This window comes from Lacerta agilis, chromosome Z, assembly GCF_009819535.1.
Source record: "Lacerta agilis isolate rLacAgi1 chromosome Z, rLacAgi1.pri, whole genome shotgun sequence".
Classification (NCBI taxonomy): domain Eukaryota; kingdom Metazoa; phylum Chordata; class Lepidosauria; order Squamata; family Lacertidae; genus Lacerta; species Lacerta agilis.
In genome coordinates, this window is record NC_046331.1 from 21,162,925 (window position 1) to 21,181,321 (window position 18,397).

An 18,397-nucleotide genomic window follows, 5' to 3' on the forward strand; every position below is an offset into this window, starting at 1 on the left:
TATGTTAAATATTTATTTACATATTACCAAATAAGGATCGATAGTGCTGGTCAGTTTTCTAGGGCCCTTTGCATTTGCTGTCCAAAACAGTAGAAGGCAGGCACAAGTTTGCATCTCACTGACCAAGTGGGTAGGTTGCCAGATGGGTATAATTGCCCCCACAATTAGTTGACACTACACAAGTTGGAGGACTGCAAATGGATGTTTCCTCTAAAATCCCACTGAATGTTCAAGGAAAGGTCCTGGGATCTCTAAGAGGAGCCTGCTCCATATTTGAGGCGACTTTCAGCAAAGCAACCTCTGTTGGGCCCTCTCATGTTGGTGGGACCCCAGCCTTGGGCTTCTCTGGTGGCAAGGGCAGTTTCCACCTTGTCTCAACATAGTGTCACTCCGCCCTGCTGGAAGTTGCCATTTAATTTCTTACAGAGCAATTCTATATCAGGGGATTTATGGGAAATTTAAGATACAGCATGCAGACCTATCTACCTTCCAGGCTTCAGCCCCAATGGCCCCAGCTGTGGTGCTGGGGTTCCAGGAGTTGTCCAAGAGTGCTGACCCCAGACCTGGTCCCTGGTGTGGACATCGCCACACTGCATTTTCCCATCCCCCATTTCACATAATTCACAAACGGGGATGTGAAGACACACAATGTCATGATGTCAGCACAAGGGTAAGGGAGAGGGAGGGAGGAAGTCAGTGCTAGGCTGCTGTTTCCAGCAGTGGCTCCACGTTTCTGGTTATGCAGAGAAGGAGTGAAGAACACACAGGGCTACCATTTTCAGCAGTGGTCCCATCATGTGGAAAATCAGCCAGCAACCGAGAACTGGTTGGCAATATGCTTTGGGAGAAGCCTTCTGAGATTCTAAGAGAAGTGTACCTTTAAGCATTTTAACAGCGACAGTTTTGCAGGTTGAAGATTTATCTATGCCAAAAGCAGATGCCTCCACCACTTTCCCAAAAGCACCATGACCCAGAGTTTTACCTAAAGAAGCAAGAGGAAAGAGTGAGCAAGGCAGAACCATCAACAGTTTGCATCTGACAGAAGCAAGGCTGTGTGTAGTATGTGCAAAGAAAAAAAAAACCCAGAACAAAACTATATCATGGTAACCTGAATTCTGCACCAAGAAATACTGCATTCATCAACCTGAATAAATTATGCAAAACTGAACAGCTTTGCATAATCCCACTTATTCAGCACAGTTCATTTCACTTTTCCTCCTTCTGCTAATCTTGGGATAGAACTAGGATCTATGCAGGGAACAAACCCTCATCCCCATATGAGGGGGATAAAATCTTTGTAACTATAAGGGGGAAACTTGCTTTATTATCTTTAAACAAAAACTAAGAATTTAAGTATGCTGAATTCTACTCTCAAGACCACAATCTGTGCCTTCTTTGCAACTGCACAGAATTGACATGCATACACACAGCCCTGGATACAAGAGAAACATGCACTGCTTGCTGTGCAAGAAGAGCAAAACATTGGAGTCTTGGTCACATGCAGCAGCCACCAGAAATCTATCAAAGGCCCATATCACTCCAGAACATGTGCATAAACTAAGCAAAGTTTATGGACATATGCAGTGCTTTTTTTCTAAAAAAATAAATAAAAGAAAAATGTTTAGGGGTACTCTTGTTTTGAAATACTGCCCCTCAATGACTCCAAACTTAGATTCACAAAATGTTTAGGGGTATGCATCCGCCTGCGTCCCCCCAGAAAAAAAGCACTGGACATATGCAATGTAAGATTTTTTTTTCTATTAAAAAAAATCATCCGAGGGAACATACATTGCAGAGCTAATAGACAGGGTAGGAGTTAGCTGTGCAGTTATTCCAGAATTCAGGTTGCATTCAGACGACCTTGCAAAAAATGTGCTTTGTTAATCGTGAATTTTCCTACAGTGCAGATTGTTAAACTGGGATAAATTCTGAGGTCTGTTTTGCTCTACATTCACTGCAACACAAATTATTGCTCTCATGAAAAAGCCTGTAAGAAAAATAATTCTCTGCTATGCCTCATCTGAGGGCACTTGCTTGATAAGAGGCAATGACATTTCTTCTGCAGAGCTGAGTTTGAAGATGTTTTGAAGCATATTTCTATGGTGGCCTGCACATCCCCTGCTTTAATGAACCCATAAGTACCTGCAAAGATGATGGACTAAATTGGGAGCCATCAAGTTGGTCAACATGCCTACCAGGAAACGTGGCTTCTAAAACAGAATCTGTTATTCAAGATTCCTCAATGCAAATACTAGTAATGTGGACAAGTTTCCTTGAAAGACAGCTTGCCTGCCTCTGCCAACCCTCTTCCAAGATTCATTAGCTGTAGAGGGGTGCATTCTTGGGTGTATTTTCAATCACTTCAGAGCAATGAAAAGGCTTGACAGATTTGGACTATGCTTTGCAAGGAACTCAGAGCACACTGTAGACCAAGGTTAGTCAACATGGGACTGCAATTCCCATCAGCCCAGCCAGCATGTCAGGGATTATGGGAATTGTAGTCTAGCAATATCTGGAAGACACTGCATTGGCTATTGCTGCTTATATGATGGCCCAGTCAATTCCTTTTATACCATGTTGGGGTCCTCTAGCTGAAAAATCAATATGGAAAGCAGTTACTTGAAGGGTGAAAATTTGAAAACCACAGTACAAGAATATCATATCTAACCAAGGCATCAGCAGAAGGTAGATTGGGATCTAGCGGTAGATATCTGAGTGATTTGTAGTAGACTACCAAGCGTTTCTGACTCCCCATTACTTAACAGTGGCAACATGAAAAGCCTCCCCCTTTTCTAAATTACACTGCTGAGATGGATAATCACAGAAACATAAAATTATAGAGTTGGAAGGGGCATACTCCTTCCAATCTAGTCCAACCCCCTGCAATGTAAGGGCGAGGAGAAAGGAAACAAGGAGATCAGGAGTACATTTATGTTTTACAGAACTGTGAGGTCACTTCTGGTAGTGAAATAAAACACCTGGGCTGAGCATGTGTTCAGGAGTATTTTCCCCCACCCCTGGCCACAATTTTGCACATAGCTCTGACTGTTGGACCTTGGGGTTCTGGAAAAAGTGTGTCCTACAAGCCTGAAATCTATCCACTCCTGACCTAGGCTGTGGTCCTCAGAATGCTCAAGCTCTTGCTTCTGAAGCTTGACATGATACACATCACTTACCCAGCCGCAGACGGTCCCTTGGGAATTCCCACTTGCTGCTGTCATATGGGAGACGCTCGCACTGCTCATCAAGCGGCATCTCCTCAGGATCCATTATGATTGACAAGTATCCTGTTTTAATATCTGTGGCATCTGGCTGCAAAGAACAGAGGTGTGAGGGAGGGAAATCCCCAGTTAAAGTGGCAAATGGCTGCTGGATCCGAAACTAAAGGAGAGGGAGTCTAACTAAATGAGCACACGGCTGGTCCAAAATCTTGCTTCAGTTTGCGTTCTGTTCACATGAGCACAGACTTATAAATATAGACAGGCATTCACTTATTCACCCCTGGCAAAGTTTAAATAAATACATCTCCAGGCAAGTAACCAGAGATGACTTTTTAAACATGCTCAATAAATATTAGATTAAATAACTGAGATGCTTAAATATTTGAGATGGTGATTAAATATTTAAGATGATAGTGGCAATAACTATGGTGATGATTAGAAATATATCATTTAATATATTATATACTATTAATAAATATTAAATAAAAATACAATGTTTTTTTTAATTTAAAAAACCCCCCAAAATATACTTAGCTGAAAAACCAATATTAGAATCACAGAACTATGGAGTTGGAAAAGGCCCATAGGGTCATCAAGTCCAACACCCTGCAATTGATTTGGGGCACACATAAAGAAGCCATGCTGATTGCCAATCCAATGCTTGCGAGAATAAAAATGTTTTAACCATGGCACCTAAAAGTCAGTAAATTTGCCGCCAAGCAATTCTATCTGAGGAATCTATTTCATAAGTGTGCCACCGCAGAAAAGGTCCTGTCCAAATCACCATCTGTCTACTCTTTGGAGGTGTGAATATTGAATGCTGTGCGTCAGACAGCCATATCAGAAAAGGGGCAGGTTCACAGGGGAATAGACAGCTCTTCAGATACTCTGATCCCAAACAAAAACCCAGAGGCAGGGAGCACTTCTCATCCGGATGACTGCATTCTGTAACAGGCACCCATATTGGGGGGGGGGGGCAAATGCCTGCAGGGGGTGCAGCAACAGCTGTGGCTCATATCTATGTACAGCAGGCTCTCACAAAAGTTGGAGGTTTCTACACTCACAGGCATCTCTCCATCACCAGAGTTGAAGGACATATTCTAGCTAGGCAAAAGCACCCAAGGAGGTCACAGAACAGTGCCAGTAAGGAGGATGGGCCTAGGGAGAATCTCAAGGGCCAGGTGGAGAGGGTTGGAGGGCCGTATTCCACCCCAAGGCCTGAGATTTCCCCACCCCTGCCACAGATCATTCATTATCTGCAGAATAGCTGCCTATTCCTGTTCTGAACAATTTTGGTATCTAAAAGAAAAGCCTGGAACATTTCAGAAACCCTCTTACTTTTCTCAGTTTCCGTATGAAGAGGGTGAGGAGGAGCCAGAAGAGGGTGGCTGCTAAACCAGTGCAAACCAAAATGATTACTTCAATGTTGGACTTTTCCTCGGAGCCTGGAAAAAGAAATACATGATTCACTTACAGCAAAGTGTTTCCCACTGTACTATATGCACAACATTCCATAAATCACACATGTGTCCAGACACAATGATCACTGCTGCAGGTAACTAAAAAGAACACTTTGTAAAATTAAAATGGTCATTCGTGTAGCAAACCAAGGGATTAATTTCAGGTGGTTAGATTGTATGTTGCTTGGAGTCACTTTCATACAGTGGTGGAACATAGACCTTATATGGATTGGGAGCATGTAGGAAGGAAAAATCTTGGCAGATGGCAATTTAAATTACTTCTCAGTTTGCAGGGAAGGTATGTGTGTTGGGGTACTGGGATTACTGATGACTACTAGGTGTGTGATGGCTGCACTCTGCCTGCAAAGTTGGAGGCAAGTATTCTGAATAGCAATTGCTGAAAACCACAAGAAGGGAGAGTGGCTCTTGTGCTCGAATCCTGCTTGCTGGTTCCCCACAGGCATCTGTTTGGCCACTGTGAGAACAGGATGCTGGACTAGATGGGTCACAGGCCTGATCCAGCAGAGGCTCTTCCTATGTTCTTGGAAATGGAAACTAAGAGGCATCGCTTTTGGCCTCTGATACTGGTCGGCAGGGGCGTAGCAAGGTAAATTGGTACCCGGGGGCAAATTTTTTTGTCACCCCCCCCCCCGAGGCATAGGGAGGTCAGGTGGTACCCGGTGCAGAAAATTTCTTATCACCCCCCCAATTGATTCCCCCCCCCACAAAAATAGTTTTACATTATTTCATATTTTCTTACAAAGGGATAATAACAAGTAGTAGTAGTAGTAGTAGTAGTAGTAATAATAATAATAATAATAATAATAATGATAATAATAAACTTTTATTTATATCCCGCCCTCCCCGGCCAAAGTCGGGTTCAGGGTGGCTAACATCAGATACATAACATTGGTATAAAATCAAACAATAATTAAATTACCTCCTAAAAGCATCTCAAAATCAAATCAAAGTCTAATTAGATGGCTTTCCACAGGGTTAGGGTTGGGAACAGTAAGTGCTCCACTGAAATGAAATTTCAGCCTTCACGACATAGGAAAACAGCCAAGTAAACAGCTGTTTTGGTGGAGGAGGGTCAAGATATTAACCAATATGCATGAAATTTCATATATAGCTATATAATCCCTAGTATAGTAAGATAAGACCTTCGGAGCAGGCATTATGGAAAATGGGGCGGCTCGCCCCCTACGCCCTGCCCTCCCTTGCTACGCCCCTGCTGGTTGGGCCAGTATGTTGGAAGTTTCTGCATCACTAAGGGACATCAGATGCTCTGTTGTATCCTATGGCCTCTGGGTCACCCTTCCAAGGGCCACAGGATTGCATCCTAAATAAACCTATGGAGCAAGAAACAAAAGCAATGGAAAATAACCCAATGAAGACTGGGCATGCTCAATAGCTACAGTATGGAGGGCATGAGGGAGTAGAGTGATCCAGAACACCAGTGTGAGAATATGTGTGTTGGGTGGGGGTGGACTGGAATACCTGGAGGAGAGCATTATCTGGCTGGTACGAATGACCAGAAGCACTTCTGCAACTTTTTGTTGCAGGCCCAGCTCATCCTGACTGCAGCTTATCTAGGGTATCTTTACAATGTTTGTCTGAGCCTGTCAAAGGTTTTTCCTCTTGCAATCTCACCTTCTATTTTAATAAATGCCTGGGTGCTGTCTTGGCCCATTTCATTGATGGCCTTGCACTTATAGTGACCCTCATCGTCCTTTTTCACTCGCTCAATCACCAGGGTGTTGTTTTCCATGGAAATTCCTGCGGGATGGATTGAAAAGTAGTTTTAGCACATACTAGAGTGTTTTCATGGAAGCATTTTCAACATGTAATTGGCATCTAGAGTTTGCTGGCAACATCACACAGAAAGTGCCTGGAAGTGCAAAGGAACATGAATTCAAAGGGAGCTGCCTCATTCTGGGTCACACCATTGGACCATCTAGCTCAGGGCTGACTGGCAGTAGCTCTCCAGCATCTCAGGAAGAGTTTTGCTCTCTCAGCTTTCTGAAACTCTGTTAACTGGATGTATTGGGTATAGGATCATATGAGGCCTGCTCTCCCCTCACCCCAACCCACAATTTGTACTACATCTAAGGCATAAAATAGGCCTCAGGCTTGTGGGAGCCTGCTGGAAAAAAGCACCAAATTGAAGAAGAGAGCTCAGGAATTTGTTTTGAATATCAGAATGAAACTGAGCTCCCAGTCCTTCCACACAAAAATCCATTCCAAGCTTTCTTCGTTTTGGCAGCATAAGTTAGAGCAGCAGGGGAGTCATTTCGCTGCCGCTATGGTTAGAAAATTGGGATTCAGGAATTCTTTGCCAATCTATTGCAATCTGTATTGGATGTGAAATTGCTTTTATATACAAGTTGTTTTTAAATTGTTTTTATATATGGAATTGTTTTTTAATTGTTATTATAGTTTTGTTTGTTTTTCTTTTAAAATCACTCTGAGCTTTTTATAGGGAGTGATTTGCAAATAGGATTAAATAAATACAAAATACTTGGTGTCCCGTCCCGTCCCCCCCCCCAGAGTAAAAGGATACTTTTGTTTGTCACTTTCTCACTTAGTGCATTCTGATGCACTCTAAAAAGCAACCATTTTGGATGCACACCTAAAAACGTTACGGTGCACGAGGCTCTCAGAGCCAGGCTAGCTCTCCAAATGTTTGCTGAACTACAACTCCCAACCAGCTGCAGCCAGCATGGCCACTGATCGGGTACTATGAAAGTTATAGTTTGGGTCCTTTTAGCTGAGAAAAAAGGCAAGTAAGAGGTGATGTGTTCAGAAGTTCAAAAATTATGCATGGAATGGAAAAAGTGGATCGAGAGTTTTTCTTCCTCCCTCATATTGCTACTACTCGTGAACACCCAGTGAAGCTGAATGTTGGAAGATTCGAGACAAATAGAAGGAAGTACTTCTTTACACAGTGCATAGATAAACTATGGAACTAGCTACCACAGGAGGCAATGGTGCCCACCAACCTAGCTGACTTTAAAAGATGATTAGACGAATTCATGGAGGAGAGGGCAGCCATGGTGGGCATGTTCTGCCTCCACAGCTGCAGACAAGAATACTTTTGAGTACCAGTTGCTGGAAAATGCAGGAGAGGAGAGTGCTGTTGTGCTCAGGTGCTGCTTGTAGGTTTCCCACAGGTAACTGGTTGGCCACTGCGAGAACAGAATGCTAAACTAGATGGACCACCAGCCTGATCCAGTAATGTTACTTAACTAAGTAACATCTGGAGGGCCACCCATAAGCCACCCATGCCTTAATAGAACTCAGTAAAGGAATGGCTGTTCTAGAAGATGTAGTTTCAATGAAGGACCATTCTAAATAAGATGGGACAATATGTTTAGTCTGTCATACCTCAACCTTTGGCCATATTTTATCATGACCAAGAAACAGAAAGTACAGAAGGTACAGACCACAGAGGGGGTTGTGGGCATGATTCTCAATGTCTGGGGTAAGTGTCCGTTGTTAGGAGAAGAGCGAAGGACTGTGAATTTATAATTGTAACGTGTGAACCCTTCAGATATTTTGTTATATTAAGCGGTAGGTATTAAAATGTATGAAAAGAAATTGGCAGGGCAGCTCCTGGAGACGCTGCTGCAGTGAGCACAAGTCCTCCCCTCCATCTGGACATTGGGTTGCCCTGGCCCCCACTTAAGCGTGTTCTCTTTCCTGGAGAGCACGTGTTGCGGTTGGGGCCTAGCAAGACACCCTGCTGGAGTTGTGGGGCGGGATTTAATTAGCCAGCTAGGATGCTGATAGGGGCTTTTGGGGTTGTTGGGGAGAATTGTATGTTGCAAAGTTTGATAGACAGCTCAGGGGTTATATATTCTGGGTGCTCGCAGCACCAACCCCTCTTTGCTGAGTGCACCGGATCTCCCCTCCTTGTTATAGGTGTGTGCTTTGACCTTGCTATGCCTGTCATGGAGTCGTCTGCTTTGTGGCAGGGGCCTGGTAGGAATTTTCCCAATTGGCGGATTGGCTGTGGCCATTGGGTTTTGCCTACTGCGTAGCAATTAGTCACAACTTGTAAGGTTGGCGGTTAGGCATTGGTTATTCAATTTGGTTGGTGGAGGGGAAGTGGTTGGCCGTGCCTGCCCCTCCAATGCTGCTGCTGCGCAGGGAATTCCGTTAAAGGAATCCAGGGGCTCTCCATGCTTGTCCGTCCCTTGGTCATGGGTTAGGGCCACGCAAGAGCCCCTGGGAACATTAAGGGAGAGGGAGGGTCCTGGCCACCCCGACCCCAAAATCCTCTCCTCGAAGTGTTTCCCCCTTTGCTGTCTTCCACCAAGCGGTTGGAAGTCAGCCTGTCCCCTAGATGGGACTTATAGTCAAACCAATGCCTAAGCAACCACTCACATGTTGTAATTTAATAAAAAAAGTTGTGGCCAAAATTTTATGCCAATAACCTTAACCAAAATTTCTGTGTCCGGTGTGAATCACTTGGGGGTGGGCTTGAGGACCTCTACACGCAACAGGGATCATGCTGTGGGTGGGCCCCACTCTTCCGAATTTCCTTACAACAGGGAAGGCCTCTCTGTGTTCACATACTTTGTAGCGATGGAAGCTTTTTACAAGCACACTATGGAAAAGCCCATCAGCCTGTGGCAGACACCAAGCAAAGCCTTCTATCTTTAATTTCCCTGCTGATGCAGGGGATTTCTAAGTGAATCTGTTTTGCTAAGGAAGTACCATCACCAAGCAGGTAAAACCCACTGGGACTGAAGGGGGATAGGGTTTAGATCTGTAACGTGTCCTGCCTATGAATACGGCTGTTGTTAACATAAGCTCTGCGTGCAAGTTTCCATGCAGAATGTTGAAATATTTACCCTGAGGTGCCCCCCCTCCAGATATTTTATTCATGTTTCCATTGGCTGGGTGAGTTACATGCTTGTCCCTCTGGAATTATTTATGAAATTTCAGTAGCTGTAAAGGGTTTCTGCCCAGAACAGCCTGGTCTGAATTTTATATCCCTTTCTGCCTAACCCAAGAAGGAAAATTAAAGTCACAGGGGCAGCCACTGATGAGGAGCAGGAAAAATATATGCATCTTTGCAAAACACAAATTAATCAAGCCTTAGTTTGAGACACGGGTGGCAAATGTCTCTAAAGGGTGAGTCTTGGAACCTTCACTACCCCTAAAATACACATACCTTATTCCAGCCCTGAGACAAGTACTGAACAAATCTGGGAACTTTTGGGAACTGACTTTTTAAGGAAAGGGCTGGTGTTGTGATGTTTTCATTGCAATAACCTGTATCCTTAAAAGATGATAGGTAGATAGATGATAAATAAAGATAGATAGATTTGTTTAATTGCTTTTTAATAACGGTTTTTCTGTTTTTTTACTTGTTTCTATCTTATCTGTAAGCTACCTTGAGTCCTGGTCTGGGGAAAATGTGGGATATAAATAAATAAAATAATAGTAATACTAGTATCAGCCCTGCAAGTTTTCAGCCTCAACTGGGGAAAAGCTGATCACTTCTCTGGGTCATGGTTGTGATGGATACCTCTTAGCTAGCAACTGTTACAGCACACACACAATCTGCAGAGCAGTGTTTATCTATAAAAAGAAGATTGTGAAGGACAAATGACCATATGTCTCCTTCTCTCATGCACCCACCCCTTTCTAAAGGTCAGGCAGACTAGCTGAAATGAAAGGGGAAGTTAAGACTCGCTCGCCAATGCAGCATTCTAGTTACTTCTTAGTATATTTTGCACTGCATATGATACGGGGCTTATCCACACTTCCATTTGCTCCATTGCTTCCCCCACCCCCCGGGGAAAACCCAGAGTTTAGTGCTGAAACAGAACAACAGGCAATCAGGTTTTCCATGAATTTCCATTTTCTCCAATTTAGCACCAAAGATAGAGTTTTTCTGGATGAAAGTGGCAGGGCAGGGGCAAAGCCACTGATACCTGTGCTTTCTAGGCATGAAATAAGTGGAAGTGTGGACGAGCCGTAAGTTAAGTTCAAGCCATCAGATGCTTCAGACACCCCACACTCATTAAATTAGGGAGATTCATGAAGCCAGGGTTTCTCATCAATACGCCAGTATCAGGACAATGACTCTATTTGAATTGAAGTGAACAGGTGTGGGTTCCTGGATGTGCCTGCACTATAGCCAGTATGCTGAGCATCCCAGAATTATCACAATTGCAATGAAAACATTTCCTCATCCCTGAGCTCAGACTAAGTGGGCAAAAGAAGCAGAACATCAGGAGTAATATTAACTGTGTTGTCCAGCAGTTAAAAGAATGAAACCTGCTGTTCCGATTTCTTTCTTATATAGTGGTGGGGCTGGATAACTTTTTCTTTCTTTCTTTCTTTCTTTCTTTCTTTCTTTCTTTCTTTCTTTCTTTCTTGGGTCGTATTGTCATGATTAAAATGCATTTTGTATTTTTTACACATGGTTTTAGTAAGTTGCCAACCCTAATAAGCAAAAGCACTAAGGATGACTTGTATATTTGACAACCTAGTAATGTTCGCTAGATACATTGATGCTTATGATAAATCCCTGTGTAGTGCTTTTTTAAAAAATGCCTCAAATCTCCTTTTTCTACTCTATCCTTTTATTTTTAAAAATTAAGTAAGCTGTGTTTCTAACCCAGTTATGAGCTATGCAGAGCAGCACATTGCCTGCACTGATTGGCAGCAGTTCTCCAGGTTTCAGATGCGAGTGTGTCTCTGATGTTAATCAAAGGAAAATACCATTACAGTAATCAAAGGTTGGAGAAACAGAGGCTCACCTGAAGCAGGCGCAATTGGATAGCCATTTTTCAGCCAAGCAATTGTGGGTTTGGGTGTCCCATTCACTTTGCACTCCAGAACAATTTTCCCACTAACATTAACTTCGAAGTCTGTGAAGTTCTCCATAATGTAAGGCACAGTCTTAACTGCAAATATAAGGAAGCAATGCTTTTAAGGACCACATATTCACCAAAGACCTGCATTTCCATCCTTATACTAACACACAGTCTCTAATGCATGGAACGCAAAAAAAAAAAGAAAATGGAAAGGATACAGAAAGATCACATCAATAAAAACACAGCACAGCTTTAAATCCAACCAAACTAGGAATGAACAGATGGATGAGGCTACCCTCCAAAATTCAGAGGAATATGGTATAATAGAAAGTAGCTCTCATGGATGCAGATAACGTGGCTGAAGCATGTACTAAGTGCTTTTGCTCAGAGGACGTCCCCAGGCCACAAATTCAGCCCAGGTGTCAGTTTTATCACAAGCTCACAAGAGGTGGTCCTGAGCCAAATATTGGGGTGACAAGAATGCAGAGTCAGTTTTGTCCTGTAAAAAGAGTGAGGATGACCACCACCCTAAATTAATGTATGATATGCTGAAAGTATCGAGGACAGATGCCAGGAAGCATTATTTACTTCTCCTACCTGTATTTGCCAGACAATCTAGCACAGTTGTCTATACTTTCATCCTTTCTGCCTTGACTATTGTATTTTAACCTCAAAAACATGGCTGGTGCCAGGGGTTGGTATGGTAGGACACCTGCCAAGGGCCCAAAGCCCAGCAGGAGCCCCACTGATAAGAGCCCTGTGCACTTGCGTCTCATGTTTACCATTGCAACCTACTTGTTCACCTGCCTCTTCCTCTGCCCCAGAAAGGAGGTGCAAACAAACAACAGCGGTGGGTGTCTTCCTCAAGGACCCCCTGCCAACAGCTGAAACTGGCACTCCTCAAGAAGACTAGTCAATATTTGAAAGTTTTCTTTTCCCTTCTCCAAATAGTATCACCTTTATGCATTCATTTGGGTCATATCTACACCATACATATTTAAAGCACATCTAAACCACATGGCTTACCCCCCAGAGAATCTTGGGAACTGTAGTTTACTGCTCACGGAGCGACAATTCCCAGCACTTTTTAACAAACTACAAATTCCAGGATTCTTTGGAGGAAGCCATGTGCTTTCAAGGTGCAGTGAATATGTGAACTTTGTGGGTGTGAAATGTGGATGTGGAAATGTGGAAATGTTTATACCAGATTATCCAGTATAAAATTTTCTGTTTGAAATATCTGGACTGCCCTCCGTCCCCAAAACAGTTCTAATGTCAGCACAAGGGCGTAAGAACACAATGAGAGCCATGCTAGATGAGGTTAGACAACCACCTAGCCCAGCATCCTGTTCTCAAAGTGTCCCACCAGATACCTATGTCCTATGGACGACAGCAATACCTCTCCCACCCTGTCCCATCCCACCCCACCCTCCAGTCAGGGTTGTTATCATACTGAGTAGGAAGATGAGTCAGATCAAGTCTATCCAGTTCTCTCACCCAGGTCTTAATGATGCACACCATGTTGGTTTTATGTGGCCTTCTAAATGTTGTTGGGACCACAACTCCCAGTAAATATTGTTACCCATCAGCCATGTTGGCTGTGGCCGATGAGACAACATCTGGATGGCTACAGGTCCCCTACCCCTGCTTTAGCCATGGTGGCACATTGCTCCCTAACAATGGAATGATTGAGCAGCCTAAACGTTTTCAACACTCTGACAGAGAAAACCAACAACTGCTTAAAAAATAAATAAATAAATTCAATTGTACGGCTACAATATTTTGGTTCAAGCAAATGACAGGCACAGCTCTTTGAAGTAAAGTGTTTTGAGGCACCTGGCTGCAGATAATAACATCCTGACAGGGAGAATGCTATTGCTGGAATTGGATTTTCCATTTGCTCTGTTGGAGAAATTCTCTTTGACTCAAAGAACGTCACAGCAAATCAAGTGGCCAGATAGAGAGAAGCAGCTCTCTTTTAACCTTGCTTGTCACATTTTAAACATTCAGATAAGTGTGGGGATGCACTTCCCACTTTTATATATTTTATTATTTATTCTCTTATATCTATATTCCATCTTCTTCCATTATGGAATCCAAGGCAGTGTACATGTTGTTCCCAGAGGTCTCTCATTCAGGCACTGACCAGACCCAGACTTACTTTGTTTCAGCAAGGAGGTGGCCTCATGGACATTCAGGGTGGACACTGGGGACATTTGCTACAGTCCTGTATTGTAGCTGGCATGGAGGAATTTGTTTGGGAGCCAAAACTCTCTGTTGACTTCTGAACTTGGGAGAATCACCCAATTTTCACAGCCCCCCCCTAACTAGCATAAACTGAATGGACACCAGGGTGTAACTGGTGGCGGTGAAGTATATCCATTCCTGCTTTCTTTGAGGACAAGTGAAGAAAATCTTCACTCACTAATACCATGCCTAGAAAGATGGCACAACTGAGATGTGTAGGATTTCTTTTTTTTCTCCTGGGTATGTTCTTGGTATGTTAAGAAATCTGACAAGGACCCTTTGACCAGCAGGAGTCTTTTATAGGCTAAGATAATCATGAACATTCCTTAAAATCACAAATCAAGTTTTAGAAATTGCAAGATGTGAAATAATTAATCTGGATCTCCCTTTATCTATCTCCTAAAGGTTTCTTTGGATGGTATCCAACAAAGTACTTTTGGTTGCATGATGAACTTCCCTTCCCTCTCCTCTCTCCATGCATCCCTAAATCTATTCTGAGGGTTCCCTCAACCTTCCAGATCAGATTAGAGAGGGGCATGGGGGCACATGGGCAGAGGAGAAAGAGAAAGAAAGAAGCTTCCATTCCACAAGTGGAAATTATTGTGCTAGTGAATGTACTTTGTTGGATGCCACCCTTAGTCTTTATTATAGTCCACTGCCATATATCTATTCCTTCAATTATTAGGCTCTTTTGAAAATAAGAGCTATGGTTTTCAGACCTTTAGCATACACCATGAAATGCACAGATTTGCTTTATGAAGGCCTCCAGGTTCAGAGCTCTTGTGAGATTTCAGTGAGTTCTCATGTGATCTTGCCAGTAGTGGTGTGAAGCTGATCCTTGGTGTCCCACCGCTCAAGGCAGCTGCCTCAGCCCACCTCATGGGTGGGTGGGCACTGCTCAGAGATATCTAGATGGCCATTCTGGGAAACAGGTTACTATACTGAATGAACCTCTGGTCTCATCTATCAAGGGGTGCTCATATGTTCATATATATCTATTTGTTTCCACACTAAAGTCTAGAGCCACACAACTTGTGACCCACCAAGCCAAATACAATATATCAGACATATATTGAGGTTGACTTTGACAAAACCTCTTGCTGGTTTTTGTTTTGTTTGTTTGTTTGTTTTTGTATTTCTACTGCTTGTCTGGGATTTCAGAAAAGTGAGACGTGCACTGTGCAAAGCACTACCTCCTGTTTGAATCTTTCCACATTGAGTTTCAATGAATGGTCCTGAGTTCTAATATTGTGAGATAATGAGAAAAACTTGTCCCCGTCTACCTCTTCCCTAGACCACATATAATTTTATGTACCTCTGTCGAATCCCTCTCAACCCGAGCTAAAAAAAATTCCTAATGTACCTTTTCTTCATAGGGGAGTTGCCCTTTTCTGAACCTTTTCCAACTCTATGATATCCTTTTTGAGGTGTGGCCACTGTGTACTAGAATGATACACAGTAGTCCAACTATTCCACAGATATGCATAATGACTAAGATATTTGTAGTTTTATTTTCAATCCCTTGACCTGCCCAGGTATGTCCCTGTTCAACAATGTCCCCTTGGGAAATCTGGCCACCCTACCAGACTCACCTTTGATGTTGAGCATGGTGTTTTTCTCCAGCCCCTCAGTGCTATTTGGGTGGCTTCGAGCTCTGCACCTGTATAGGCCAGCGTGGGCCTGCGAGACATTCTTAAGGCCCAATGTCAAGTAGATTGAATAGTTGTCCACCTTCTTCTGCATCAAAGCATCAGGAATGGCCTGCAAGGTGGGGTTGTACCAAGAGAGGTGGTTGTAGATGTACTTGGAGGACTTGCAGGTCAACTGGACATTGCTTGCTACAATGGCTGTGATTTGTGGCTCAGTCTGTAGTTGGGATGGCACATCTGGAAGGGGGGGGAAGGAGGACACTTGTAACCATGCTTGAAATGCAAGTGAGAAGATGGATGACTTCTTGTTTTCAAATGGCAAAAAAGCAATGGCACACAGGAAGCTGACTCAGACCATGGGTCCATCTAACTCAGTATTGCCAACACTTACAGGCAGTGGGTCTCCTGGGTCTCAGCAAGCAGGCCCACATTTCCCCAAGACACCTCCAATGCTCTGCTCATTTTTGCCTCTGGTCCTACCCACCACTATCATGCAGACCCCTGGAAGATTGCCCAAGGGGAAATGTGGGCCTCAGGCTGGTAAAGGTTCCCACCTAAGACATAAAACCCTTTTGTGTATGTGTATTGAGTCATTTTAGTCATCTATCCCAGAGAAGACCACGGCAAAACTCAAAACCTTGCTCACAACTTTGTAGAATTTCCCTACTAATTAAAAGGTATTGTTTCCTGGTCTAAATTTGGATTTTGAGTTATTTTCTTGCAATTAACAAGCAAGTTTATGGCTTGCTCCTCTAAAATAAAACACTGAAGGTAATAAATTCACTATTAAAATCAAGCAATAACTATATGATAAAAGCTCACTGAAAAAAGGCAAAAGAATTCAATCCTATATTCACTTACCTGGGAGTAAGTCTCAAAGAACTCAATGGAGCTTACTTCTGAGTAGCTATATCTAGGACTGCATTGTAAAGTAATACTTTATTTTTGTGACTTTTCAACAGCCCCATGCGTTTTATTACCAGCTCTCAATAACTGCTGGCTTTTATATTTTCAAAGGAAGAGTGGCCATTGCTTCTTCATCCCAGCAGCAGTACATAAAGCTGCACAAACACTCGCTCCACTCCATCCTGTGATGATTACAAACTGCAGAATGGGATCACGTCCAGTAGCAACATCTTTCTCCCTGACCCTTTCCCTCTGTGGCTTAAAATCCAGTTCAAGGGGACTTGAAAGCTCGCTCACAACATTTCAGTCAGTCCTAATAATAGATATTACGCTACTGATGCTTTCAGGTTCTTGTTTGTTTTCTATCCTAATGGATCAATATAGCTACCTGCAATGTTTGTCTAAAATAACATGGAAATCTGGTGTAAAAGCAGCAGTCAAAACTAGTGCGGAACTTTTAGAAAGAAACCATCATCCCAAAAAATTAAACTGAAATAAAGTAATATTTAGGCAATGCTAAGTTAGTCAGATGCAAATGCCCAGGCCCGGCTCCTGATGGCTTCTCTCTGGCCTGATTGAGATTGGTAAATCTTTCAATTTTAGTTTCTCTCAGTTTCTTTCTTTCTTTCTTTCTTTCTTTCTTTCTTTCTTTCTTTCTTTCTTTCTTTCTTTCTTTCTTTCTTTCTTTTTACATATTCCCACATCAGTTTATGACTTAAAAAAAAATCCTCATGAAAATTCATCAACATTTTTGTGTGAGGTTGTCCTAATACAGTTGTACCTTGGAAGTCGAACAGCTTAGCTCCCGAACATTTTGGCTCCTGAATGTGGCAAACCCAGAAGTGAACTATTTTTGGAAGCTGAACAGGTATGACTGTATTCATATTTTTACAAAGCAAATTCCCCAAATATAATCCATTTTAAAAACATTATTTTCACTAATATGTGCATTTTCATGCACACTTTACACCAGTATAGGCATTTTTGTACACATTACTTGGTTGGAGAACTGCAGTGCAACAATTGCAGAAGTGCACATTTTGAAGGGGGACTCTCAATTCGTGTATTACATCAGAAAGTGCAATTTGCATAAGCGCACCTTTAAATGTGTACTGAACAGAATTTCTTCTATACACCTAGGCCTGATCTGGCCATGTTTCCATTTACTGCACACCCCATTAGGCCCCTAAATGGCTATTTTGCTGCAGGCATCTTCATTTACCCCAAACAGAAGGTATCATAGCCCATAGGCTTGGGCATTGCATTTGGGATAAATAATGTAGTGTTTGGCAGAAACTGAACTGCAGCAGAATAGAAACAATGCTAATTGTGACCAGTGGCAATTCCTGCCTTCTTACACTCCCTGTTGTAACAGGGCTCTGTTTGTATGAATGGTAACACACAGGGCAGGTCCATGACCATGCTTGTCACGTGTACGTAAAGATACACTGTCAAGGCCTTCAGCTCAATGCATGGAAGAAGAAGAAGAAGAAGAAGAAGAAGAAGAAGAAGAAGAAGAAGAAGAAGAAGAAGAAGAAGAAGAAGAAGAAGAGTTTGGATTTGATATTCCGCTTTATCACTACCCGAAGGAGTCTCAAAAGCAGCTAACATTCTCCTTTCCCTTCCTCCCCCACAACAAACACTCTGTGAGGTGAGTGGGGCTGAGAGACTTCAGAGAAGTGTGACTGGCCCAAGGTCACTCAGCAGCTGCATGTGGAGGAGAGGAGACGCGAACTCGGTTCACCAGATTATGAGTCTACTGCTCTTAACTACTACACCACACTGGTTCTCTGGAAGGATTTCTCTCCGACACATTCAGGTTTTCCAGACTAGAACCAGTAACACTAGTTTCAGTCTGGAATCAAGAGCTGTTCAGGGATTCCAGATGAGGGCACACAATGGTTTGTTCAGCTCAGTTCCTCTTCCCTGCTTCTCTCAGCTAACATGTTTTTTGTTCAACGGACTGTAAACAAACTTCTGTAATATGGATTTATTTCACATCAACACTTGCAAGTTGTCAACTTGAAGGTGGGTGTGAATTTGCCCTGGAAACCACACTACAGAAAATAGGACATACC

General features: G+C 42.9%; 1 protein-coding gene across 2 annotated transcripts in view; it reads right to left on the reverse strand.

The window, feature by feature from the left end:
* LOC117039832 (vascular endothelial growth factor receptor kdr-like) overlaps positions 1-18,397 on the reverse strand; it is a 190,464-nt gene that overhangs the window by 45,396 nt on the left and 126,671 nt on the right. For both annotated transcript variants that reach the window (XM_033137080.1, XM_033137079.1), the window contains exons 13-18: positions 15,357-15,650; positions 11,461-11,607; positions 6,335-6,460; positions 4,560-4,666; positions 3,177-3,312; positions 878-982 (exon numbers count right to left, since the gene is read on the reverse strand). In XM_033137080.1, coding sequence (XP_032992971.1) covers positions 878-982; positions 3,177-3,312; positions 4,560-4,666; positions 6,335-6,460; positions 11,461-11,607; positions 15,357-15,650 — 915 coding nt within the window. The remainder of the gene's footprint in view (positions 1-877; positions 983-3,176; positions 3,313-4,559; positions 4,667-6,334; positions 6,461-11,460; positions 11,608-15,356; positions 15,651-18,397) is intronic.